General features: G+C 39.7%; 1 protein-coding gene and 1 pseudogene across 1 annotated transcript; both read right to left on the minus strand.

Annotated features, from left to right (window-relative positions):
* Window positions 1-1,918: 1,918 nt before the first annotated feature.
* On the minus strand, window positions 1,919-27,713 carry TMPRSS12 (transmembrane serine protease 12). The gene is made up of 5 exons (XM_045829387.1): window positions 27,452-27,713; window positions 26,645-26,840; window positions 19,637-19,905; window positions 4,908-5,050; window positions 1,919-2,566 (listed from the first exon to the last, which is right to left on the minus strand). Exons 1-5 carry the CDS (start codon window positions 27,711-27,713, stop codon window positions 2,315-2,317), a joined length of 1,122 nt encoding a protein of 373 aa, XP_045685343.1. The 3' UTR covers window positions 1,919-2,314.
* Window positions 14,086-16,390, minus strand: LOC123812517 (annotated as a pseudogene).
* Window positions 27,714-27,983: the final 270 nt, after the last annotated feature.

Raw genomic sequence — 27,983 nt, forward strand, 5'->3', positions numbered from 1 at the left:
TTTACCTTGGCTAATGTAATTATGATGTGCCTTGGTGTGTTTCTTCTTGGGTCCAACTTCTTTGGGGCTCTCTGAGTTTCCTGGATTTCCTGGAAGTCTATTTCCTTTGCCAGACTGGGGAAGTTCTCCTTTATTATTTGTTCAAATACGTGTTCAATCTGTTGCTTTTCCTCTTCCCCTTCTGGTACCCCTATAATTTGGATGTTGGAACATTTAGAGATGTCCTGGAGGTTCCTAAGCTTCTCCTCGTTTTTTTGAATTCTTATCTCTTCATTCTTTCCTGCTTGGATGTTTTTTTCTTCCTTCTGGTCCACTCTATTGTTTTGAATCCCAGTTTCCTTCCAATCACTATTGGTTCTCCGTGCATCTTCCTTCATTTCTTTTATGGTAACCTGCATTTTTTCATCTAATTTGTGCCCAAAATCAACCAATTCTGTGAGCTTCCTGATCACCAGTGTTTTGAACTGTGCATCTGATAGATTGGCTATCTCTTAGTCACTCAAAAGGATGAGTCCTGGGGGATTGAGCTGTTTTTCAGTTGGAGACATGTCTCTCTCTCTCTCTCTCTCGCTCTCGCTCTCTCTCGCTCTCGCTCTCGCTCTCGCTCTCGCTTTTTTTTTTAGGTCTGATCGCTCCTGTTCCGGTGAGGGGCGGAGCCTTAGGTGTTCACCGAGGCTGGGCACTCCAGTCACTAGATTGTGACGTTGTATGTGGGGGCGGGGGCGGGGGCGGGAGGGAACAATGGCGGTAGTTCCGTTCTCCTGGGGTGTCAGTAACCCCCCTGGGATCCTGGGCTGCGCACTCTGCCCTGGTCCACAATCACCGCCTCACTGGGTCCGCCAGCCGCCGCTTGCATACTCAGGGTCCACTCGCTGCGCTGCAATCTTGTGCTCCCCGGAAGGCTTACGTACTCGGCGGTCTTAGGCACCCAGTTCTCCCTGATCTCCGTGCGCTGCGACCTGCGCCCACACCTCCTCTTTGCCCCTCCTACCGGTCTGGATGAATGGGTCTACTTCAACTTCTTGTCTGTCTGACTTCCATTCAGATAAATTCTCTATCAGTTCTGGGTGTTATTCTGCCTCTAAATTGTTTTTGTTCTCATCTTGGTTGTGTGTGGAGGTACGGTGCGTCCACCTATGCCTCCATCTTGCCAGAAGTCCATAACTTACCATCTTATTTTCAAGTATATTTTATTGATTATGCTATTAACTGTTTTCCCAATTTTTTTCTCTCCTTTATCCCCCTCTGCCCTGCACCCTCCTACCCTCCTGCATTTCCCCCCACCTAAGTTCATGTCCATGGGTTGTACGTGTAAGGTCTTTGGCAAATATTAATATATAGGAAATATTAATATTAAACAGTTTTAATTAGAGTTTAAATAATAGGTACTTCTCCAAATATTTTTTTAAGAACCAGATGATAATAAAAAATATATATATCATACATGTTTTTTAATAAAATCTAACTTTAAATCTTTTTTTTCTTATTTACTTATTTTTTATCCTCACCCAAGCATATGCTTATGGATCTTAGAGAGAGGGGAAGGGAGGGAGAGAAAGAGAGAAACATCGATTGGTTGCCTCTCTTATGAGCCCTGATCAGGGACCAAACCCACAACCTAGGCATGTGCTCTGAATGGGAATTGAACTGGCGATCTTTTGGTTTATGGGGTGATACTCCAACCAACTGAGTCACACTGGCCAGGGCCTCTTTTTTCTCTTTTACAAGTTTATTTGAGCCAAACTGATGACTATTGCTGGGAAGGAAAGTCTCAACAGATTGAGAAAATAATCCTAAAACCTAACTTCTAAAGGAAGGAGTTTTGATTAATTTAATGAAAAAACAACTCCCATTTTTTTCTTTTTTTAAGTATATTTTATTGACTATGCTGTTACAGTTTTCCCAGTTTTTTTCCCTTTGCCCCTCTTTGCCTGGTCCCCGCTTCCCCCTCAGGAGCTCCCCCCACTTAGTTCACATTCATGGGTGGTGCACGGAAGAACAACTTCCATCTTAATTACAAACTCTTTATTATCTGGTATATACATACATAAGGTATATATATTTAAACTGAATATTTCATATGAACTCTAGGAAAGGATTGATTATAAAGTAAAGCAATCAAGATACATCAAGGCTGTGTGTGATTTGGTGCCAAACTTACAGTCCCGCATCTCAAACGTCAGTCTTTCATTCCCCCCAAAATGTGCACATGAGAACTCAAAGTAGGCAATAACTTGCCCAAAGAATAAATTACTTTCATTATGTAGAACATGGAAAGGGACATGATGAAAAATAAAGGTTCTTCAGAATTTTTTTACAGAGTTGCTAGTAAAATAACAGAACATAAGGCGATGAGGACATGTCTAAGTAGAATATTTATATTAAATATGTCTTTACTGATTGCCTTGTTGAAGTGATCTGTCAGCCACGTTTTGAAGAAGAACGGCCCACTATAGACACCAGGAAAATTTTTTCGACCACAGCCATATCCATAACTGGTAATTCCCATGACAAAAAATCGTCTGTGTTCTGGAAGGTAGCACATTAATGGTCCACCACTATCGCCCTATAAAAAAGTCCCAAAATAGTGTCAGTTACTTTTAATAGTATTTATACAATAGTAAAGTTAGGATAAATTAATTACATGAAACATACATTTATATAAACACATATTTTCAATACACTTCTGAGTTATTAAGATGATAGATTTTCAGTTTCATGTTCCATCTCCACCAGGAACTCAGTTACATCCAGCCTGGCCTGGTAGTTACAGGAGCCACACAGTTGGCAGGTAAACACCATCTGCACAGCTGTGAGCCAGGACACTAGAAATGACATTGTTTGGATTCTTTAGTACAATTAAGAGAAATATAATATGGGATGTGTGCAAATATAATAAGCACTTTTTAGTAGAATACTTCTATTGCTTAATGCGGTTTGTGAAAAGTACCACTTTTATATAAAGGGGTCTTTTAGGTTTGTGTGGTTTGCTAGCTAGAGAAGAGGAATAAACTAAATCTTACAAGAAATGACATCTTTCTAAGTGTTGACCTTGACTGGTACAGGATATTAGGAATAAATGGCTGATCCTCTCAACAGCACTGTAAGTAGCAAATCTCCGTGGCAGTTTATACCACACTGTCAGCGTACTCACTGACACACAATTACCAAGGATGTTAGTCACTCAAGACAATGAGGATACTGAGCTAACTGTTACGGTGACTGAAAGTTAAAGACTGTTTCTAAGATGTTTTCAAATTCTCCGTATATGGTAGGCCTTCAATGATTATTTTTTTGACAATGAGAATGTTTTGCTTATGAATGCAGTTAAATTAGATTGGATTCTTTACTATTTTATTCAGCAAGTTTTTTAAGGAAAATAACAGGGAAGATAAACTCTGGATTTCTAGAAATCAGAATGAGTAGGAAAAGATCAGAGCATGAGGTACTGCCTAGGAGTGAAGTGCTGATGGATTTAGAAGTACTGAAGAAAAGAGGAATAAAGAAAGATTCAAAACAAAAAGTAGATAAATGAGACTTCATAAAAAATCCAAACTTTTGTGCTGCAAAGGATAACCAGGGAAGTGAAAAGACACTCCAAAGAATGCAAGAAAACTGTAGCCATAGTTTATAAAGAATGCTGATGACTCAATGATAAAAAGATAACTCAGTTTTTAAATGGGCAAAGAATCTGAACAGACATTTATTCAAAGAAGATATACAAATGGCTAATAAGCACATACAAAGATGCTCAACATTATTAGACATGAGGGCAATGCAAATTAAAACCACAATGAGATTAATGCTTCACACAAGGATGGCTGTAATAAAAAGGACAGACAATAAGTGCACACCCTGGCTGGTGTGGCTCAATGAATTGAGTGCCAGCCTGTGAATCAAAGGGTCGCTGGTTCGATTCCCCATCAGGGCACATGCCTGGGTTGCAGGTCAGGTCCCCAGTAGGGGGCATGTGGGAGGCAACCATGCACCATGCATTGATGTTTCTCTCTCTCTCTTTCTCCTTCCCTTCCCTTCTCTCTAAATAAAATGAATAAAATCTTTTAAAAACAATAAGTGCTGATAGGATGTGGAGAAATTGGAACCCTCATACATAACTGGTGAGAATGTAAAATGGTGCAGACACTTTGGAAATACAGTTTGGTGGTTCTTCAAAATGTTAAACACTGAGTCAACAGTTCCACCCCTAGGTAAAATTTCCAGGAAAAAAGCATACCAACACATAAAAACATATACACAAATGTTTATAGCAACATTATTCATAATAGCCACAAAGTGGTAATAGCTCAAATATCCATGAACTAATGAATGGATAAATAAATGTGGCCTATTCACACAATGGTATATTACTTGGCAATAAAGTGAGTCAAGTACTGATACTTGTCACAGTGTGGGTGGGCCTTGAAAACATCATGCTCAGTGAAGGAAGTCACAAAAGACCACATATGGAATGATGCCATTCATATGGAATTTCCAGGATAGGCAAATCTATAAAGATTAGTGGTTGCCTAAGGCTGGGGGTGGGTGGGAGGAGAATGGGGGGCGATCACACTGGGTAGAGGTTTCTTTTAGGGCAACAAAAGTTCTAAAATTAGATTATGGTGATGGTTGCACCGCTCTGTAAATGTACCAGAAACCCATTGAGTTGTACACTTTAAATGGGTGAATTGTGTACAGGTAAATTATGTCTCAGTAAAGGTGGTAATGAAAAAAAAGAAGAAAGAGTCAATGCAAATCAGGAAAACAAGAGGATCTGGATTGTGGGTATGGTTAAAAATGAGAAAAAATCATTTAGTGCTTTTTTAGGACTTGATAATCATGACTTCACCAGAAAGTGATCAAAGGCCCTGGTCAGGTTCCCTCTTGCTTCAGAAAATATCTGGTCTTACCCTGCAAGTATCGAAGATTCCATCTTCGTCACCTGCACAGAACGAAGTTATAGGGAGTATAGACCCATAACTCAGGTCAGAACTACACACGTTTCGAGAAATATAATGCACTTGTGCTTCCTGCAACGTGCTTGTAGCATTACCTATTAACAAAAAATATGATAAATTATTTGGGAGAGCAGGCACTTTGACAGGGATATATTAAATATTCATGTTTAATAGGTTTTCTTTCCAAAGTGACTGATGCAACAATTATGTAAAATTGTGTCCATATATGTGTGTTGGTATGCATGGAAGATTGTGGAAGAACATTTACCAAAATGTTGGTGACAGTTATCTCTAGGTAATAGGAATTCCAGGTTATTTTTGCTGTCTTTGTACTCTTGAAGGTCTCACAATAGGATCTATCAACAATAACGCTATTGTCAAGGACTAGAGAGGTCAGGTCTTTCTTGTCATTCTTTCTTATGTTGTAAGTTGTGAATAACTTAACTTTATAATGATGCTAAGTCTCGAAGGATGGTACACAGGAAAATAAACTACATTTTCATCTATGTACTCTCCTGGCTTCTCTGCTAATTCCTGAACACAAACCGGTTCTTTGCTGCAGAAAAACCTAGGAAAATATAAAGCAGCACTTCAGGAGCCACTAAAGGCCAGGCCACGGTAAGATTTATCCATAGCAAAGCTGCTGTAACAGTAGCATCTGATCCTAGCAGCCTGTCTCAGAGTTGCAGCTGTCACATGTGGTGGTTGAGTATTTTGTGTGGCCCGCATACTGCTCCAGCTTTTCTGGGAACAGACGTCCCCTCGACTGCAGATGGGCGGATGACCCAACTGTTCCATTCACAGAGTTCCATTCACAGGGTTCCATCCTTCTGGTGACACTGATTGGTTTAGACATGACTCTGTTTTGTATAAGTGTAACCAATTGGAATACTGCTCCAGCATTCTTTTTCAACCGGGGCTGCCACAGAAGCACTTTTTACCCTCGTTCCAGCCTTTGGAGGACAGGCAGCCTGAGAAAATAAAGTCAATACACAGAGAGAATAGGAGTAGGAAGTAGAAATAAAATATGTGCCAGTGGCATTCAAATTTCTGGATTGAGGCTTCCTAGAGCCTAACCATTTTTCTGGCATTTATTTAAAAATACATAATCTACAGAAATGCTGGCTGCATATAAAAGAATATATGTAACATGTAAGTTATAGAATTCAGTAATGAAATGAACACCCGTGAACCTACCACCCAGTTTATGAACCTGAGCAATACGGACACCAGTGCGGTGTTGGTGCCGTGAGAGTCAAAAGACTAGAAATTTTCAGAGTGAGTAGAAGAGGGGGCCAAAATCACACATCTGGATGTTCTGTTCTGTTTCACTGGTCACTTAGAATTTCCTTGCACAAATATAACACTAGTTATTATAGTTTTAGAATAAACTTTGATTTTTGGGTGGCAACTCCTCCAACATGTTTTTCTTCCATAGGCTTGTCTTGGCTGTTCCTGGGTCTGTTTGTTTGTTTTTATTTCAGTTTTGCAGATAGAACTGACATCTTTATGACACTCAGTCTTTCTGTTCAAACATAAAGTATACATTCTGTTTGCTTAGGTATTCTTTTTTTTTTTAAACAGTATTTTACTGATTTATTTTTAGAAAGAAGGGAAGGGAAGGAGAGAGGGAGAAAAACATCAATGTGTGGTTGTCTCTTGCACACCCCCTGCTGGGCACCTGACCCAAAGCCCAGGCACATGCCCTGACTGGGAATCAAACCAGCAACCCTTTAGTTCATAGACCAGTGCTCAATCCACTGAGCCACATCAGCCAGGGCTAATCTTATTTTTACAGTTTAATTCCAGCTACTGACCCATTTTTTATTTGTCTATTTTGGACATTTTTTATGAATGAATTAATATAATATATGGGCTTTGTGTCTGGCTTATTTCACTTAGCGTAATGTTTTGCTTTATTGGTGCTTCATTTCCTTTTATGGCAGAATAACATCCCACTGTATGAATACACCACAATTTGTTTGTTCATGACAGTTGATGGACATTTAGATGTTTTTGTATTTTGCTGCTATGAATAACATTGCTGTGAACAGTTAAGTATGTTTTTTTTGTGAACATGTTTTTATTTTTCTTGGATATATTCCTAAGAGTGAAATTGTTCAGTCATGTGATAACCATGCATTTATTTATTTTATGCTCCAGTCAATGAAAGGGAAACTTTATTGAGCCTCCGGGGTCATGGGGTTCAAAAAGAAGGCTGCCCTGCAGGCCAGAGGCTGTGGAGGGACCTTATTTAACCTTCTTGGAGGTGCGGCTTGTTGTCGTGGCGGCACTTCCTGTGGCAGTCGACAGTGCACGGGTGCATGCCGCTGTAACACCTGCATCAGACGATGCTGTCGTAGCTTCACTTCTGGGCAAGCTGGTGGAGGGGGGCTCGATGATGCCATCTGTAGACAAGACACCAAGTGCAGTGTGGACTCTCTGAATGTTGCAGTCCGAGAGAGTGAGGCCATCCTGCAGCCGTTTGCCCACAAAAATCAGAGGCTACTGGTCAGGCGGGATGCCCTCCTTGTCCTGGATTTTAGCTTTAACATTCTCAGTGGTGTCAGGGTTCTCAACCTCGAGGGCGAGGGTCTCGCCAGTCAGGGTCTTCACAAACATCTGCCTCTCTGCGTCTGCTGGGGGGTCTGGCTTCCTTCTCAGTTACCCTCAGATGTCTCAGACCACACCTCTTGCCTTTGCTCCAACCCATAATATCTGCTCTGCCACCTCCTTGAGAGGAAAGAGCTGTATGTTTAAATTTTTGAGGAATTGCCAAACTGTATTTCAAAGCAGCTGCACCATTTTGTATTCCCAGCAGCAGTGAATGAGGTTTCCAGTTTCTTCACATCCCTGGCAACACTTGTTACTGTCTAATTTTTTTTTTATTGTTGTTCAAGTACAGTTGTCTGCATTCCCCCCCACCCACTGTCTAAATTTTTTATTATAGCCATTGTTGTGGGTGTGACATGTTAACTTAAAAAAAAAGATTTTATTTAGTTCTTTTTAGAGAGCGGAGAAGGGAGGGAGAGAGAGAGGGAGAGAAACATCAATGTGAGAGAGCAACGTCCATCAGTTGCCTCTTGTACACGCCCTGACCTGGTTCCAAACCTGAAACCCACACATGCACCCTGACTGGGAATTGAACTGGCGACCTTTAGATTTGTGGTATGAAGCCCAACCAACTGAGCCACCAGTCAGGACTGTTAACTTTTGAAACTACATTTTCTAACTATTGATTGTATATAGAAATGAAATAAACTGGTACATTGGTTTTATATCTGACCACCTTAATATACTCTGTTATTTCAATACTCTGTATTATACTCCTTTATAGTACTCTGTATTATAGATTCTTTACGTATAGTGCCATCATCTATGCATGGTGGACTTTTTAATTACTTATTTTTTCTTGATTTTAGAGAGAGAAGGAGGAGATGGGAGGGGAGGAGAGAGAGAGAAATTTATTGTTCTACTTACTTATGCATTCATTCTTGTATGTGCTGATTCTTGTATGGGTTGATTCTTGTAGGTGCCCAGGCTGGGCATCAAACTCAGAACCCTGGAGTACTGGAACAACACTCTAAGCAACTGAGCTATCCTGCCAGGGCCTACCTTTCTAAGTCCTATATCTTTTGCATCGTTTTCTAGTGTTGCTGCACTTGCTAGAACCTCTACTGCAACATAGAATAAAAGTGATAATGTTGGTAAAAATCATTCCAGATTTTACAGGATATGTTTTTCTATAATATGATGTTTGCTGTAGTTTAGAGGTATTGGATAACCTTAATCAGGTTAAGGAAGTTCTCTTTTATGTCTAAATTGTTATGTTTTCAATAGTGCTTCTTCTATACATACTGAAATAATCATGTTTTTAAAAATCCTTTAATCGGTTAATATGGTGAATTACATTAAGGGACTTCTAATCTTAAAACACCCTTGAATTCCTTAGAAACCTCATCTTGGGCCCTCACTGGTGTGGCTCAATTGGTCTGCAAAGCGAAAGGTCACCGGTTTGATTCCAGGTCAGGGCACATGCTTGGAGTGAAGGTCAGGTTTCCAGCTGGGGGCGTGCAAGAGGCAGCCAATCCATGTTTCTCTCCCTCTCTCCCTCCCTTACCTTCTCTCTAAAAATAAATAAAATCTTAAAAAAACCCTGACTCATCTTGGTTATGTCAAATTCTATTCTTGATATATTCAGTGTGCTAATAATTTGTTTAGAATGTGTCTGCATTTATAATAATGGCTTTTTTTGTACTGTACTTACCTGACTTGGTCATTATATATCACAATGATTGTTGTGATTATTATTGTATGATTTTATTATCCTCATACCATGTTGGGATGTGTTCCATCTTTTTTGTTTCTGTGGAAATATTTATATAAGATTTATCTGAGCTCGGCTGGCGTAGCTCAGTGGATTGAGCGCGGGCTGCGAACCAAAGTGTCGCAGGTTCGATTCCCAGTCAAGGTACATACTTGGGTTGTCGGCCATGACCCCCAGCAACCGCACATTGATGTTTTTCTCTCTATCTCCCTCCCTTTCCTCTCTAAAAAGAAATAAATTCTTAAAAAAAAAAGATTTATCTGTCTCTGCCCTAGCTGTTGTGGCTCAGTGGATTGAGCACCTGACTGAGAAGCAAAGGGTCACTTGTTCAATTCCCAGTCAGGGCACATGCCTGGGTTGTGGGCCAGGTCCCCAGTAAGGGGCACATGAGAAGCAACTACACATTGATGTTTCTCCCCCTTTCCTTCTCCCTCCCTTCCCCTTTCATAAAAATAAATAAAATCTTAAAAAAAAGATGTATCTGTCTCTGTTAATTATGGTAATTGTTCTGAGTTCTGATGTTGTTAATAATTTAATTAGTGATTTATTTCCTTTAATGTTTAAAAATATTTTTTATTAAAAAATTTTAAATTACAGTTTACATCAGTATTATTTTGTATTAGTTTCAGTTGTGCAGTGTAGTGGTTAGCCAATCGTACACCTTACGTGTACGTGAATACCAGCGTTCACTCTGGTATTTTTGGTATCCAACAGGCACTGTGCACAGTTACTGCGATGTCACTGACTGCATTCCCATGGTGCACTTCACATCCCGTGACTGTGCAGTGACTGCCAGTCCGTGCTTCTCAGTCCCTTCACCTTTTTCACCCAGCCCCTGCCCCACCCCGCTTGTGACCATGTCTGTTCTCTGTATCTGTGAGTTTCTTTCTGTTTATTTGTTTATATTGTTCTTTAAATTCCACATATAACTGAAATTACGTGGTGTTTGTCTTTCTCTGATTGACTTATTTTACTTAGCATAATAACCTCCGTCCATGGGCACTTGGGTGGCTCCCATATCTTGGCTATTGTAAATAACACTGCAATGAATACAGGGGTGCATATATTCTTTCAAATTAGTGTTTTTGGTTCCTTTGGATATATATATAACCAGAAGTGGGATTGCTGGGTCAAAAGGCAGTTCCATTTTTAGTTTTTTAAGGAAATTCCATACAGTTTTCCACAGTGGCTACACCAGTCTGCATTCCCACCAACAGTCCATGAGGGCTCCCTTTTCTCCACAACCTCTCCAGCAGTTGTTGTTTGTTGATTTGTTGATGATGGCCATTCTGACTGGTGTGAGGTGATATCTCATTGTGGTTTTCATTTGCATCTCTGGTGATTAGTGACATTGAGCATCTTTTCATATGTCTATTGATCCTCTTTGGAGAAATATCTATTCAGGTTCTCTGCCCATTTTTAAATCATATTGTTTGCCTTCTTGGGGTTAAGTTGTATAAGTTCCTTATATATTTTGGAAATAAACCCTTTATGGTATGTATATGGTATGTATAATTGGTGAATATTTCCTCCCATTCAATAGGTTGCTTTTTCATTTTTGATGGTTTTCTTTGTTGTGTAAAAACTTTTTAGTTTGATGTAGTCCAATCTGTTTATCTTTCTTTTGTTTCCCTTCCTCAAGACATATAAAAAATTTACTAGAGCAGTGTTGGCCTTTAGTGCCTATGTTTTCTCTTAGGAGTTTTATGGTTTCCAGGCTTACACTTAAGTGTTTAATCTTTTTAAAAAAATATTTATTTATTTTTAGAGAGAGGGGAAGGGAGTGAGAAAGACAGGGAGAGACATCAATGTGTGAGAGAAACACCAATCAGTTGTTTCTTGCACACCCCCAACCGGGGACTGGGCCCACAACCTAGGCATGTGCCCTGACTAGGAATCAAACTGGTGGCCCTTCATCACTTTGCGGGATGATGCTCAACCAATTGAGCCAAACCAGTCAGGACAAGTGTTTAATCCATTTTGAGTTTATTACTGCATATGATATAACAAAGTGGTCCAATTTCACTTTTTGCATCTATCTGTCCAGTTGCCCAACACCATTTACTGAAGAAACTACTGTGTTTACCCCATTGTGCAGTCTTACCTCTTTTATCATATTTTAATTGGCCACATAGTAAGCATGTGTTTATTTCTGGGCTCTCTTCTGTTCCATTGATTTATCTGTTTTTATGCTAGCATGCTAGTACCATGCTGTTTTGATAACTATAGTTTTGTAGTATGGTTTGATATCAGGTAGCATGGTACCTCTAACTTTGTTTTTCCTTCTCTCATTTGCTTTGGTTACTCAGCGACTTTTGTGGTTCCACATTAATTTTAGGATTATTTATTCTAGTTCTGTCAAAAATGCCATTGGTATTTTGATAGGGATTGCACTGAATCTCTAGATTTCTTTGGGGAGTGTGGACATTTTAAATGTTAGTTCTTCCTATTCATGAGCAGAGTATATACTTCCATTTATTTGTATCTTCTCAGTTTCCTTCTTCAATTTTCTGAGCACAGGTCTTTTATCTCCTTGGTTAAATTTATTCCTAGGTATTTTACTTTTTTGATGCAAATGTAAAATGTGATTGTTTTCTTAATTTCTCTGATAGTTCGTTACTAATGTATAAAATGCAACCCATTTCTGATTAAATTTGTATCTTGCTACTTTGCTTAACTCATTTATTAGTTCTAATAGTTTTTTTGTGGGATCTGTAGTGTTTTCTCTATATAGTATCATGTCATCTGCAAATGATGACAATTTTACTTCTACTTTCTGATTTACATGCCTTTTCTTTCTTTTTCTTGGCTGGTCTAGGACTTCCAGTACTATGTTTAATAGAAGTGGTAAAAGTGGATATCCTTTTCTTGTTCCTGATTTTAAGGAAAACACTTTTAGTTGTTTCCCATTGAGTATGTCATCTGTGGTTTTGTCATACATGCTTTATTATGTTGAGGTATGTTCCCTCTGTTCTCACTTTGCTGAGTTTTTAGCATAAACGGATGCTGGATTTTGTCAAATGCTTTTTCTGCATCTTTTGATAGGATCATATGCATTTTATCCTTCATTTTGTTTATGTAGTGTATCATGTTAAGAAATTCGTGGATACTAAATCAATCTTGAATCCCAGGAATAAATGCCCCTTGATCATGATGTATGATGTTTTTAATGTATTGCTGAAATTGAAGTGCTAATATTTTGTTGAGGATCTTTGCACCTATGTTCATCAGTCATACTGACCTATAATTCCCCCTTTTTTTTGTAGTTATCTTGGTCTATTTGGAATCAGGGTAATGCTGGCCTCATACAATAAGCTTGGGAGCCTTCCTTCTACTTCAGTTTCTGGAATAGTTTGAGGACAGGTGTTAATCCTTCTTTGAATGTTTGCTAAAATTTAACCTGTGAAACCAGATGGTCCAGAACTTTTTATGGTTGGACTGTGATCACTGACTTGATTTTGGTGGTAGCTATTGGTCTGTTCAGATTTTCTGTTTCTTTCTGATTCAGTCTTTGAGGGTTATGCTTCTAGGAATTTGTCTATTTCTCCTAAGTTGTCCAAATTGTTAGCATTTAATTGTTCATAGTATTTCCTTATAATTGTTTGTATTTCTGTGGTATCAGCTGTCACTCCGCCTGTTTTATTTCTGAATTTATTCATTTCGTGCCTCTCTCTCTTTTGACAAATCTGGTTAAAGGTTTATCAATTTTGTTCGTCTTTTCAAGGAGTTTGCTCTTGGTTTCATTGACTTTTCTATTGTGTGTGTTTTTAGATTCCTTTATTTCCATTCTGCTCTTTATTATTTCCTTCTACTCATTTTGGACTTTCTTTGTTCTTTTTTATTTATCTTTCTTATCCTTAGCTGAGGACATTTTTTTCATTGTTGAGAGAAAAAAGTGTCGATGTGAGAGAGAAACATCAGTTGGTTGCCCTCTCTTACACACCCTGACTAGGTTGAACCCATAACCTGTGTATGTGCCCTGACTAGGAATCGAACCCATGACCTTTCAGTCTACAGGATGATGCTCCAACTAACTGAGCCACACTGGCCAGGGCTGCTCTTCTTTTTCTAGTTCTTTTAGATGGCCAGAAGTTCATTCTGCTTTCTTTCGATTCCTATCTATTTGCTTTGAACGTACTTCTATCATATTTGAAGTGAACTATGTATATATGAACTATATGCTGGGTCATGACTCAGAATGTAGCTGAAGCTCCAGCTTTATGCAAGTCTCCACACACACTTCAGCAGGCTTTGTTCTTCAGCCCTCTCTAGGCCCATAGAACCAAGAAATGAACATTCAACACTATCAGTTTGGTAAAAATCCTCAAGATGAATGCCCTCTTTGGTTATCTAAGTTTATCTTCACACTCAGTCCTTGGACTATATATTTTACCTTTTAAATAGTTTTTAGTGGGAAGGCTGGTGTGTACAAGGAATCTATTGTGTTGCTGGAGAGTCAGCTTAACCCTCCAAATTATTATTATAAGATGGGCATTATTATTCCCATCTTATAGATCATGAAAATGTATGGCACTGAGAGATGATATAAAATAGAAACAAGTTCTGAGGCAGGTTGACCTGGGCTTGAATTTTGACTTTTTACTGAGTGTGCTGTGTAACTTTGGGCAGTTTATTATATTAACCTCTTTTTTTTTGGAGTTTTGTGCACTTTAACAAATTCAGGCCATTGAATACTTGCTGAGTTGAATCCCTCGCATAGACTATATATATGTGTCCCAGAGGAAACAGGAAGCAATAGCTGACAGGAAACGCTTTTCTGCGGCTTCTTTATAAAATCCTCCATTACCTTTTCCTTTTTATATTAGGACTGAATCTAAAGAGATTATCAGCAAGAGTCTCTTCTTTTTGCACGTGATTTTTCACCTCCATTTCCTGCTTTAACCACTCATCTGTTTCTGTCAAGTGTTATGAGCAATTAGATCTGATCCTCCAATGATCTGCTGAAGTTTTCCTGTTCCAGGAAATGTGACCTTTCTGAATTTTTTGAAATTCTTTAGTCAACCATCACCATTTTCACTGGCTGCATTTCTGGAGGCAAAGTCACTAACCAGCTGTGACCTGAATGCAGCCAGTGATGCCTTCTTTGGAAGCATCTCACCATCACCTTGACCCCTGTCCTTGTCAGATGATGCTTCTTCACTTGAACACAGTAATTCTTTCTTGAGATCACATTTCTTCCTAATCTCATTTTCTTGAGATATTTTGTTACTTTCTGGCATTGTTCCATCAGCAAAAGAGCCATGTGTTTCTATATCCAACCTTGGCCTTTTTCTAATATCGACATCTCTTGTTTTCAAACTTTCACTTTAATGTCTAACTCTGACTCTGTGTTCTTGAATAATTGTTCTGATATTTCATTTTTTTTATAGATAAATCATCATTTCCTTTTTTTCTGATCTTAGTTTTTCAGTAGAAAGAGATTTACTGGCAGAATTTTTCACAGTGGATTTTGAATCTATATTGGTAAATAAGTTATCTGTTTTTCCCCCAAAGGCTCATTCAGAGATAGATGGTGCTCCTTATTTTTCTGTATTGAGGGTGTATCAAATTCTGTTTATTCTAGATGAAAACAAAACATTTCCATTCCTGTTGATTTAGATGGGAGAAATTTCTTCATTTTCTTCAACCTTTTCCCTTTTCTTGGTGGATAGCTGGAAGTAGTTTCTGATGGAGTTTGCGGCTGCTGGGAAGCTTGATCTCTACCTCTACTTATACCCGGGAGCTTAGTTGGTGAAAGCTGATAGTTTGGAATTTTCATCCTAATCAGAATATTTGATATTACAGTATTATATTCAGAGCTTAATTTGGGCATTTCCTTCACAATGGATGTTTCCAGTGAAGGCATTCTTAATATTTGTTCCTTTCTGAGATTTTTATTTCTTTTGGCCTTTCACTCAAACCCACACATGTGCCTGCTTGCTCTGACTGTATTGGCTACAATGCTGTAGTGTTCACTGGGGCACTTGGTGTGAGCTTCTCTGACTGACAACCGTGGAAAGGTTTGGTACTGGATTCATTGTCCTGAATCCTATACTGAGCAGACCCTGATAATCACAGTAACTCTTTATAGTCATGAAAATAACTGCCAATCTGACATCTGCTTTTGAAATAGGTCTGAGACCCTGCCTTTGGAGCACATCCATAATTGAGTGAATCAGTTTTCTCTGAGAGTCAGAAATTAAGGTTTATGCATTTGTTATTCCTACATCAACACAGTTTTCAGGAGCTAATAAGAAACTATCATCTTCTTTTTCTTCTGTTATCAACCTTCCATTTCCTCCTCCAAGAGCAACAGCTGAACTTATTTTTTTATGGGGCTTGGCATTCAGAAATACAGATGTCTTCCTTTTGATCTGTTTTCTTTCCTGTCACCCTGACAGATCAGCATTTTCACTTTCAATAGCTGGTTCATCAATAGGTGGGTAAACACTTCCAATTTGTGGAAGCTGTTTCTTGGACCAAGTGGTTTAAGAAAGTCAGTAAAATATTTCACCTTTACAACTGAATATCCACAGATTAATGTTTTAATGGTAACTTTAACTGATATAATGACAAGGTGAGTACATTCTTCTGTCCAATTGTTTACAGTTAAGTCTTCCAAGTTGCAACAGGGCTTGATTTAAAGAGGTTTTCCCAGAAACATATAACAAGAAGAGCATGCAACCAAAGGAGCATACTCCACTCTGAATTTACTTTTAAACATTCCAAAAGTAACCCTATCCTATCTTCAAAGTTTGGGAAAGATCATTCTTCATTTATGCTCATTAACAAAGTCACCATACTTAGAATTATCTCATATTGTCAATATAGGGATTTTATCTGTTTGACTACAACTGGTTACAGAAAAGTTGGCAGTTAACACATCATGATTTCAACTGATTGATCATTTTCAATGACAATGACAGTTTTTCCTTCCAACAAGGTACTCAACACTCATCAAAAGTCTGTACGGTTCTTGGCTGGGCTGCGTGGGGGAGCTGCTTCCAGATGGGTCCTCATTGTGGGGGCTGACCTGCAACTGCACAACCACAGCTGAGACACGTGAACGGCCACAGTGCCTTGGGACGCAGATGTCTGTGCACCCCATGTTAACCTTGTTAAACCTCAGTTTATTCATCCATGCTATAGTATTTCTCATAGTATTGTTATGGGTATTAAATGAGAAATGCATGCCCTGGCTGGTATGGCTCAGTGGATTGAGTGCCAGCCTGCAAACCAAAGGGTTGCTAGTTTGATTCCCAGTCAGGGACATGCCTGGGTAGTGGACCAGGCCCCTAGTAGGGGGTGCATGAGAGGCAACCACACACTGAGGTTTCTCTCCCTGTCTTTCCCCTTCTCTTCCTTTCTAAGAATAAAAATAATAAATAAAATCTTTAAAAAAAAGAAATGCATTAAAATGCTTGTCCAGGATAAATAGTAGTTGATCCTATCATTTTTCATTGTTAAAGATACAGTGATTGCCAGTGGCCATTCAGCTAGTACATAGCAGGGCTAAGATTCAGAATTAGGTTTGTGATTCTAAAGCCAGTGCTCTTTTCCCTATACCATGTTGCTTTTCTTACTTTCCTTGGAAAGTACAATATTAACAGAGGAAAAAATCCCAATAATCTTCCATACATTTATCTCTGTCCTGTCTAAATAACCCACTAATATTGAAATGGGTGGTTTCTGGAAGGAACAGAAAAAAGCCTCAGCACTTGATCTCATATACTGCTGGCTAGACTTTCATTGCCTCAAGAGCAGTTTGTACCTAGTGCAGTACTTAAATATTCTGGCTTTAGAATAAAAAAGACCTGGATGTGAGTCCCAGCTTCTCAACCTTTAAGATCCATGGTTCTTGATCTATTAAAAGGGAATAATAATATTAATTCCCTAATAGAAATATTGGGAAGATAAGAACAATAAAGCTGTTTATTTATTTATTATTGTTGACACTATTACAGATGTCCCCCACTTTCTCCCCTTTTGTCCCCTCCACCCCACCTTCATCACATTGTTGTCTGTGTCCATGGGCTATGCACATGTGTGCATATGTTCTTTGGCTAATCTCTATTTAGAACAGGGCCTGAAACATGGTTAATGCTCCCAAATGAGAGCTGTTGTTATTACCAAGGCCAGAGACTGTTTTATACATTTTTTTTATTTCTCCCATTAGTTCAGCTAATCAACAATTAGTGCCCCTTTGTGTTAAAGACAATTCATGGCAATCAACCTGTTTGATACTAAACAGGGCATTAAATTGAAAAGGACACTAAGTTGATTCCTTATAGCCAGAAGCTTACTAGTTAAAATAAGCAATTCTGTCACATGGCTGGCTCTGTCACCTGTGAGTCTCAGCAATGACAGAAACACTTAGATCCATCATTCTCTCTGAGAATGTAGAAAGGTTCAAATATTTCGGCATGTATAACCACAGAAAGTCTCTATTTCTGCTTTGGAAGATAAGTTTCTCTCTCCCACAAGGAAGCAAAATATACAGACAAGATCAATGGAATAGACAGAGGGCCCAGAAATAAGCCTATGCCTTTTTAGTCAATTAATACTTGACAAAGGAGGCAAAAACACACAATAAGGTAAAGACAGTCTATTCAATAAGTGATGTTGGGAAAATTTGACAGATATGTACAAAAAATGAAACTAGACCACCTACTATACTATACACAAGAATAAACTAAAAATGGATTAAATACTTAAATGTTATAATTGAAACCATAAAAATCCTAGATAAAACATAGGCAGTAATATCTTGAACATTTCTTATAGAAAACCTTTTCTGATATATTGCCTTGGGCAAAGGAAACAGAAGAAAAAAATGGACTACATCAAACTGAAAAGTTTTGCACAGTAAAGGAAACCATCAACAAAATGAAAAGACAACCCACAGAAATGGGAGAACGTATTTGTCAATACATGTGATAAGAGCTTAATATCTATAATGTATAAGGAACTTACAAAACTCAACACCAAAAAACCAAACAGTCCAATTAAGAAATGGGCAAAAGACCTGAATAGACACTTTTCCAGAGAGGACATACAGATGGCAAATAGACATATGAAAGGGTGCTCATTGTCACTAATCATCAGAGAAGTGCAAAATAAAACCACAATGAGTTATTACTTCACACCTGTCAGAATGGCTAGCATTAATAAATCAACAAACAAAAGGTGTTGACAAGGAGGAGAGAAAAGGGAACGCTTGTGCACTGTTGGTGGGAATGCAGACTGGTACAGCCATTGTGGAGTGTAATACAGAGTTGCCTGAAAAAATTAAAAATGGCACTGCCTTATGACCCAGCAATTCCACTTCTGGGAATATATCCAAAGAACCTGAAAACATTAATTTGAAAGAATATATGCACCCCTATGTTCATTGGAGCATTATTTACAATAGCAAAGATTTGGAAGCAGCCCAAGTGCCCATTAGTAGATGAGTGGGTAAAAAAGCTGTGGGACATTTACACAATGGAATATTACTCAGCTATAAAAAAGAAGGAAATTTTACCCTTTGCAACAGCATGGATGGACCTGGAGAGCATTATGTTAAGTGAAATAAGCCAGTCTGAGAAAGACAAATACCATATGATTTCACTCATATATGGAATCTAATAAAAAATCAACTAACAGCCCTGGCTGGCATAGCTCAGTGGATTGAGCTCGGGCTGTGAATCAAAGTGTCACAGGTTCGATTCCCAGCCAGGGTCCATGCCTGGGTTGCAGGCCATAACCCCCAGCAACCACACATTGATGTTTCTCTCTCTCTCTCTCTCTCTCTCTCTCTCTCTCTCTCTCTCTCTCCACCTCCCTCCCTCCCTTCCCTCTCTAAAAAAATAAATAAATAAAATCTTAAAAAAAAATCAACTAACAAAGTGGAGACAGACTCATGAATACAGAAAACAGACTGACAGCTGTCAGAGGGGAGGGAGTTGGGGCTGTGTGAGAAAAGTGAAGGGATTAAGCAAAGAAAAAAAAGACTCATGGTCACAGACAACTATGTGGTGATTGACAGAGGTGAGGAAGTGGGGAGAGGCAGAAGGTAAAAGAGGATAAATGGTGATGGAAGGAGACCTGACTTAGGTGGTGAACACACAGTACAATATACAGATGATACATTGTAGAACTGTATACCTGAAACCCACACAATTTTATTAACCAATGTCATCTCAATAAGTTCAATTTTTTAAAAAAAAGTAAAAAAAGACTATTTCTTTTCACTGGTTTGTAAAGGCCTATTGTCCAAACTCATAATACAAAGAGATAAAGAAATGTATAAAAGGATTCACCCTCTCAACTAACCAGAAAAAAATTGTATCAATAAAATTCAGACTATAATTACCTTCTTCTTTTGTTCTTCCCCAGCCACCTATAAAACACTTTGTGTTTCCATCCAGGTTTTGGAAGACATCGAAAGGTAGACAGATAGGCTGAATATAGTTATTATACCTCACTTCTTTTTTTAAATGAAAGAGTGCAATATCATTTACATAAGTTTGCACATCGAAGTTTGGATGGACGATGATTGCTTTAACTTTTAAAATCTTGGTGTGTGGATGACGCCCAGCTATATTATTAGTTCCAAGCACAACTCTCCACATTAAAGGATCTCTAAAAGAAAGTAAATGTTTTCATAATAAACATTTTTATTTAGGTAAATATTCTTAATCTCCTACTTTTTGTTTTTCTTGTGTTAATAACAAAAAATTTAATCTTACTTTTATGTGACATAAAGTCACACCAAATGAAAACCTAAATATCAAGATGCAGGGAAAGAGAGAAAGATCTATGGATCTAAGTCCAACAACAGAATCAGAGAGTTTATGTGACTAAGGCAGCATTTCTTACCAGTGGACACAAGCATGGATTACTCAGTAAGTGGTATTGGGACAACTAGCTAACTAACTAGTTTGAGAAGTTAAGTAAATCTTTGAAAAACACTAAAATAAACTCAAAATGGATGAAATATATAAACACAAATATTTTAGATAAAACTTCCTAACTTTTAGAGGTGCATTGTGGTATGTCTGAGATTTGCTTCAAAATAATTGGAGGGGGAGCTGGTGAGGATGAGGATGAAGCATCAGGCATGAGCTGATAACTCGAAACTGGGTGACTGGCATATGGGAGTTCACTAAACTATTCCCTTTACTTGAGTAAAGTTTTGAAATTTTGGAATGAAACATTTGGATATTTAATTAGTGTGAAAATTTAAAAAATGAAATAAGAAAGGAAATATAGGTACATACATAACATCGACATGAGAAAGGATTTATAAAGCATGACACTAAAGATAAAAACAAGAAGCAACTAATGGGAGCCTTGGCCAGGTAGCTCAGTGGGTTACAGCGTTGTCCAGTACGCCAGGTTTGCGGGTTTGATCCCTGTTCAGGGCACAAGTACCAACCAATGAATGCATAAATAAGTGGAACACAAATCTCTCTCCCCCTTTCCCCCTCTCCCCCTCTCCCCCTCCCCTTCTCCCCCCTCCTCCTCCCTTCTTCCCTTTCTTCCATCCTCCCTCCTTCCTTTCTCTTACTCTCTCTAAAATCAGTTAAAAAAAAAAAATATATATATATATATATGTAATGGATTTTGACAGTCTCAAAAAAACCCACCTAAAAACAGGCAAAAAGGGGAAAAAAACCCTAAAATCAAACCAAAAGATACTCTGTAGGTCAAAAATCAACAATTAAAACTCAAACATTTTATAGTTGTTACACGTGCCATTGGATTGCGAAGGACGCACTTTTACTACTTCCATGGTTGTTTACAAATGATGGAATTCCTCTCCATCCTTCAGATGGGCCAAGTGTGTGTGTGTGCATGTGAACATGAGTGTGTGTGTATGATGATCACGCTCAGCACAGGCAGGAGTCAGAGAAACACAGTCACTCGTGTGTGCTGTGGAGAGCACAGACAGACAAGAACTTGGCAGTTAGCTTCAGAAGCCTAGAGAAGTTGCGCTGCATTTGACTCTGCTTTAAGCTACTTTGAAATAAGGATGCTTCTTTTCTTTTCCAAACTTAATTTATATTATTTACTTCAATTTATATTCAGACCATAAGATTAAAAAAAGATTGTATACATTGAAAACTACAAAATATTGCTGAAAGGGATTAAAGACTGCATAAATAAAAGGAGAGACACGTCACATTCATGGTTCAAAAGACTTGCTGTTGTTAGGATGACCGTGCTACCCAAAGCACTCTGTACAGACTCAGCGTAATCCCTAGGAAAAATCCCAGTAACGTTCTTTGCAGAAGTGGAAAAACCTATCTTAAAATTTGTACAGAATATCAAGACACCCTCTAGTAGCCAAAACAATCTTGAAAAAGAAGAATGAAGTTGGAAATTTCCTGATTTCAAAACTCAATGCAAAGCTACAGTAATCTGAACAGGGTGGTGCTGACACAGGTTGGGTATAAACCCCAATGGAAATGAACAGAGAGCCCAGAAATGCACCTTTGCCCCATGTGGTCAACTGATTGTCCACAAGAGCGTTAAGATAGTTCAGTGGAGGAATGGACAGGCTTTCAATAAACTGTGCTGAGGAAATTGGATATCTACATTCAAAACAATGAAGTTGGACCCTTACCTTACACCATATGCAAAAAGGAACTCAAACTAGATAATGACCTAAATATAAGAGTAAAATGATAAAAACTCTTAGAAGAAAACACAGGAGAAAACCTTCATGATGTTGAATTTGACAGTGATTTCTTGGATATGACACTAAAATCACAGAAACAAAAAAAGTTTGATAAATTGGACTTCATCAAAATAAAAAACTTATAAACAAAAAAAACAAACAAAATAAAACAGAAATGGACTTACAGATACAGGAAACAAACTGGTGGTCACCAGAGTGGGGAGGGTTTGGGAGTGCAGGAAGGATAGGTAAAGAGGATTAAGAGGTTCAGACTTTGCCCTGGCCAGTGTGGCTCAGTTGGTTGGAGCACTGTCCCATGCCAAAAGGTCATGGGTTCAATTTCCAGTCAGGGCACATACCTAGGATGTGGGTTCAATCCCTGGTCCCGGTGCGCACAGGAGGCAACCAACTGATGGTTCTCTCTCGCATCAATGTTTCTCTTCCTTCCTCTCTCTCTCTAAAAGCAATGAAAAAATGTCCTCAGATGAGGATAAAAAAACTAAGAGGTACAAACTTCCAGTTATAAAGTAAATAAATCAGGGGGATATAATGTACAAGATAAGGAATATAGTAATGATATTGTAATAACTTTGGTGATAGATGGTAACTAGACTTATCGTGGGGACCATTTCTTAAAGTGTATAAATATCAATCACTATGATGTACAACTAAAACTAACAGAATATTACGTGTCATTTATACATCAATTTTTAAAAACATTTAAAACTTTTGTACATCAGAGGACACCATCAAGAGAGTGGAAAAAGAACCCACAGAATAAGAGAGACTATCTGGAAAACATATACGTGATACGGGATTAATGGACAGAATATATAAAACATTCCTACAATCTAACAACCACAAAAAAACCCAAACAGCCCAATTAAATAATGAGCAAAGGACTTGAAGAGACATTTCTCCAAAGACTATATACAAATGGACAATAGGCACGTGGAAAGATGTTGAACATTACTAGTGATTACAGAAATGCAAACGAAACCACAAGGAGACACAATTTCACACTCGTTAGGGCAGTTACAGCAGTCGGGTGAGTGAGAGTGGTGCAAGTGATGAACTAAGGAAAAGGAGACTGATATTACGATTTACTGCTAATCAGTGGGCAGTATAGGGGGAGAGAAGGAACAAATTTGCAGCTACTACACAGAGAGAGTCGGCTAACGCTTTGGACCATGGGGCTGTTGGTAATGCTGTTTTCTGAGAGAGAGAGGAGGGACAGGATTAAAAAAGAAATTTAAAAATTCATTTTTGGCAACTAATGAACAAACAAGAAAAATGAACAAAAACTCACAGGCACAGACCACCGTGGTGGTTACCAGAGGGAAGGAGGGGGTGGGCAGGAAAGGGTAGGGGTCAAATGCCAACATGTGGTGACGGACAGGTGTTTGACTTTGGGTGGAGGGCACACCATGCAATACACAGAGCACGTATCATAGAATTGTGCACTTGAAACCTATGTAAGTTTATTAATGTTTCCCCAATAAATTTAATTTAAAAATAAAAACTTAAAAATTCTTAAACCTTTGGACTTGTTGAGAATGCGACTCTGATGTATACGTGTAGTGGGCAGCTGGAAGTATGACTCGGCGAGGGAAACCTGGGAACGGCCAGTGCTCGGTGGTGGCAGAAACAGAAGTAGATGAGATCTCTCTAGGAAAGAGTGCAGATCGTAATGCTAGAGGATAGAAGGTGGAACCCTAGTAAATAGTACTGCCGTCTAAAAGATGACAAAGACTTACTAAGGAAGTGGAGAAAAGGGAAGAAAGATTTAGCGGTGTCTTTGGAACTGAGAGGGAAGATGGTTGTGAGAGCAGCCATTACCTTTGTCGAGTGTCCCAGAGACCAGACAGGGTGGGGACTGAGCAGGTCGCTGGGTTTGGCATGGAGGGGGATGTTAAGGCAGACTGTGGTTTAGCCAAAGAACCAGACTGCAGTTGGGATTTACGAGTCAGTGCAGATGGAGCAGCCGGGCACCTCTCTTTCAAGGAGTCTCACAGTGAAGGGAAGGACAGAACAGGTAAGTTTTGTTGTTTGTTTATAAATAACAGTGAGGTGACCCAAACATGTTTGAAGGGTGTAGGAACAAACAAGAGGAAGAAATTGAAAAATACTAAAGAGACAATGAGATACAATGAAACAGTACAGTTTCTGAGACCTGGGTTTAAATCCGTGGGCTGACACTTAACAGCAGTGTGATCTTGGACAAGTCACCAACACTCTCTGATTTCTGGATTCTGTAAGTGTAAAGTGGAGATAATAATAGCTATCTCTGAGGATTAGTGGGAAGGTTTTTAAATACAGAATCATATGTAACACCCTTAGACAGTATCTAACATCAAAGCAGGTCTTTGGTAAGTGGTTGTTCTAAGAGGGAATAAGGGGTCATTGGCGGCACAGGGTTTAGAAATAAGGGAGAAGAGGAGTAGAAGGGGGCGTCATCAGTCCCCTGAGATGGGAGGAAACTCCGGAAAAGTAAGGCTGTGCCTTAGTAATGGCTACTTTCTTAGAACCTGGCCCAGTCCCTAGTATATTCAGTACATGTTTGTTGAGTAAAGGGATAAAAACATTAACAAGATTGAGTCTTTGGAAATGTTAAGTGGAATATGAATGCTATCTTCAAATGCTTGGATGAAGAATTAGGTTTCAGAAGACAGAAGGAAAACCAATAGTTCAACATAAAGAAAAGCTTTCTAGGAATTGCAGCTGCCGGGAACTGAAACTAGAGTCTCCCGCTCAGCAGCTCCCTGTCACAGAGTGTTTCAGGCAGAGACCCGTACGATGCAGTCCTGGTTATGTGGGTGGGTTTTCACTCTGACATACCCGGATTTGATCCCTGATTTTGTTGCTCTCCAGCCCTGGAACCGTGAGCAAGGCACTCAGGAGTGCCGAGTCTCTGGGTCTCCCTACAGCAAAGAGTGGTTGTAAAGATTAGTGGAAATTACATATAAGAAAATGCCTGGCTCAGTACATTGAAGCAATAATTTTTTTATCTTTACCTGAGGACATTTCTTCACTGCTTTTAGAGAGAGGAAGGGAGAGAGAGAAACATCAATGCCAGAGAAAATCATCCATCGGTTGGGTCCCCGGCCCCGGTGCAACTGTACTGGGGATTTTAAGTGCCTGGACCGGACACTGAACCTGCAGCCCAACATGTGCTCTGACCAGGGGTTGAACCCACCTTTTGGCTATAGGATGACACTCCAACCAACTGAGCTGCCCTGACCAGGGGTGAAGTGGTAATTATTTCAGACTAGAGAACCCTCTACTTCAATATTGTAAGAATTCCTTTACAGGACAGAGGAAAGAAGTAGGCATTTAAAATGGCCCTTTGAATGCTACGATTCTCTGACAATATAACAAAGCTGTATCATTTGACCAAGGTCCTACATCTAGTAGGTTTTGGGATCGTAAAGCCATTGCGCCACAGTGTCGGAGGAGGACTAGGATACAGACCTCCCTGCCACGAGGCACCATGTGAGGACTCTGCAAGCAAGAAGAACTTTTCCAAGAATTTTCAAACCGTACCAAGCAGGCCTTTCCCTCCTTGGTTTAAGGTTTGAAAGCTGGAGAAAAGCAGTTCTTAAAGATAGCACGTTAGAAAACAGGTATAAGACACCCACACCTGAAAGAATTGATTCCTAACTATGAAACTTTTTTTCTACACCTCTTTCTGTACCCTTGATTTATACTTTAGTACCTGCCTATTTTTCTAATCTCTGGTCCCCAAAGACCAGTTGATAGAATTGAAATCCATGCTTTAAAAATACACCTATCAAAACCTATGCAATCAGGCCAGTTGCCCTCAACTGAGTTTTGAAGTTGTGAGTTCCTCTTAAAGACTTTTCATTCTTCTCTAAGACAGCTGTTGTGTTAAAAATTAAAGACTAAAGGTAGACTCTATGACAGGTACCATGGTTTCCAAAGGATTTATCTTAGTGCTTCATATTAAACGGTTGGGAGGGTCGTGAAGTTCTAGTCTAACTGCGGTAAGTCCTTTTACCCAAGATTGACGTCATCTGTACATTCAATCAACATTTACTCTGTCTCCTATAAAGTAGGCCAAGTCCTATATTAGTGCCAAGAATACAAAATAAAACATATAGTCCTTGTCTTCAAATAACTCATGATCTAATGGCAAGAACGACAAAGACATGGTTACAATACAGTAATTTTAAAAGCTAAAAGGAAGTTTCATTATTTAAACCCAGGTCCAGCAAACTCCAACCCCAAGGGAAACCTGGCCTGCCCCCCATTTTCACACAGCTAACAAAGAATGTTGTTTTGCACTTGCACTTGGTTGGGGGAAAACCCAAAGTGACAAAATAGTATTTTGTTCAAATTTCAGTGTTCATAAATAAAGTTTTATTGGATCACAGCACACTCATTTAATTATGTATTGTCTGTGACCACTTTGGTTCTACAGTCGCACAGTTGAATGCTTGTGGCAGAGACCACACGGTCTGAGAAGCCTAGAATATTTACATAAGATGTTTTTACAGAAAATGTTTGTTGACCTCTGACTTTAAGGATTCATTTCAAAAAGCTATTAAGTGTAGCAAATATGAGGCATAATGGGCCCTTACAAACATACAGCGTAATGAACATGAACGAAGACGGATGTCTCGCTGCCACTTTAAAATATGCCCTAAGAGAAAGAAGTAGTCGTGTTCGGATACGTACCTAGTGTCCCTAGTGCAGTGGGCAGCCGTGAGGACCCAGCTGTCTCTCACTAAGCTTCCCCCACACACGTGAGTAAGGATTCTCCCAGACTGGATCTGCAGGCTAACTATCCACGGCCAGGCCCCAGCCTGCGCCTCCGAGCCCCCGATAATCCGAGACCCTTTCAACATATCCACAAGTGGTGCCGTTCCACAACCTAAAAACAAAACGATGTGTTATTTAGACTGAACATCTGATCGTGTGTGTTACTTCCTAATGTTAATACATTAATATAGTCTTTTAAATTCCTATGTTAAAAACTGATACCTAAGGCACGCCCCTATTTTGAGGGAGGAAAAAAGAGTTAAGATAAACATGCCTCCATTGATTGTTTGCAAATAGAAACACATCAACATAATTCATTAATTTTAAAACTATTCCCCAGAAGTATAAAAATGAAATGTTTCTCTGGCCGGGTTTTATGTTCTTTCCCGAGTGAAATGGCAATTTAAGAACCTGGAACTGGTGAATCAAGAGCTACAAGTTCCACTGCTTGCCATTTAACTTGCTGGGTTAATTTTTCTCCGCTGTAGTAGGAAAAGGTCACCCGTAGCCTTAACTCAACTCTGAAGTCCAGTGAATTATTAATCTGTAAAATGGGAATGACAGGCCCCAGCGTGTCCTGAGGCGCGTATTTAGACGCCCTACACAAACGTGTGGCATTTTATTGTTGGTACTGCTATTGCCATCGTTATAATTGGACTGCCGAGGTCTAAATTTTTAAAGGCAGTTGGAGCAACGGAAAAGCAGGGACCCAGAATCAAACACCTAGAAGCGGGGAAAGGCAGGGGAGGCTGTGGTCCGAAGACAGGAATGAACAGATACTGCCCTTCGCGGCCGGCCTCTTTTCCTGCGTGGGGTGCGCCCTCTGCGGCCTGAGCCCCCCGCGCCTGGCCTCCGGCCACCCGGGACCCGCGGCCTGCTCCTGCGAGGGGCCGTGCTGGCCCCTTTCCGAGAACCAGGGCTGTTCGGTGTACAAGACTGCGCCCCCCAGGAGCAGCAGCGCCGCGCTCAGGAGCCCCGGCGCCATGGTGAGGCTCCTGCGGGGCAAGATGGCGGCGGCCTTCCCACGCGCCGCCGCCCGCGGCCGCGGGGCTCGCGCCGTGCCAAGGGGAGCGGGCGGGGGAGGCGCGGGGGGCGTCCGGAGGACCCGGCCTCCTAGAGGCGTTCTAGGTGGCGAGCGCTGGCGGGACAGAGGTACGCGGAGTGGCCGGCCCTCGGCCGGGCCCGGGGGCGCCTGAGCTGGTCAGGCCCACATGCTGACAGAGCACAGTAGGGCTGCCGCGCTGCGAGGGGCGGG

Source organism: Phyllostomus hastatus, unplaced genomic scaffold (genome assembly GCF_019186645.2).
Source record: "Phyllostomus hastatus isolate PE091 unplaced genomic scaffold, TTU_PhHast_1.1 phas_scaffold_93, whole genome shotgun sequence".
NCBI lineage: Eukaryota > Metazoa > Chordata > Mammalia > Chiroptera > Phyllostomidae > Phyllostomus > Phyllostomus hastatus.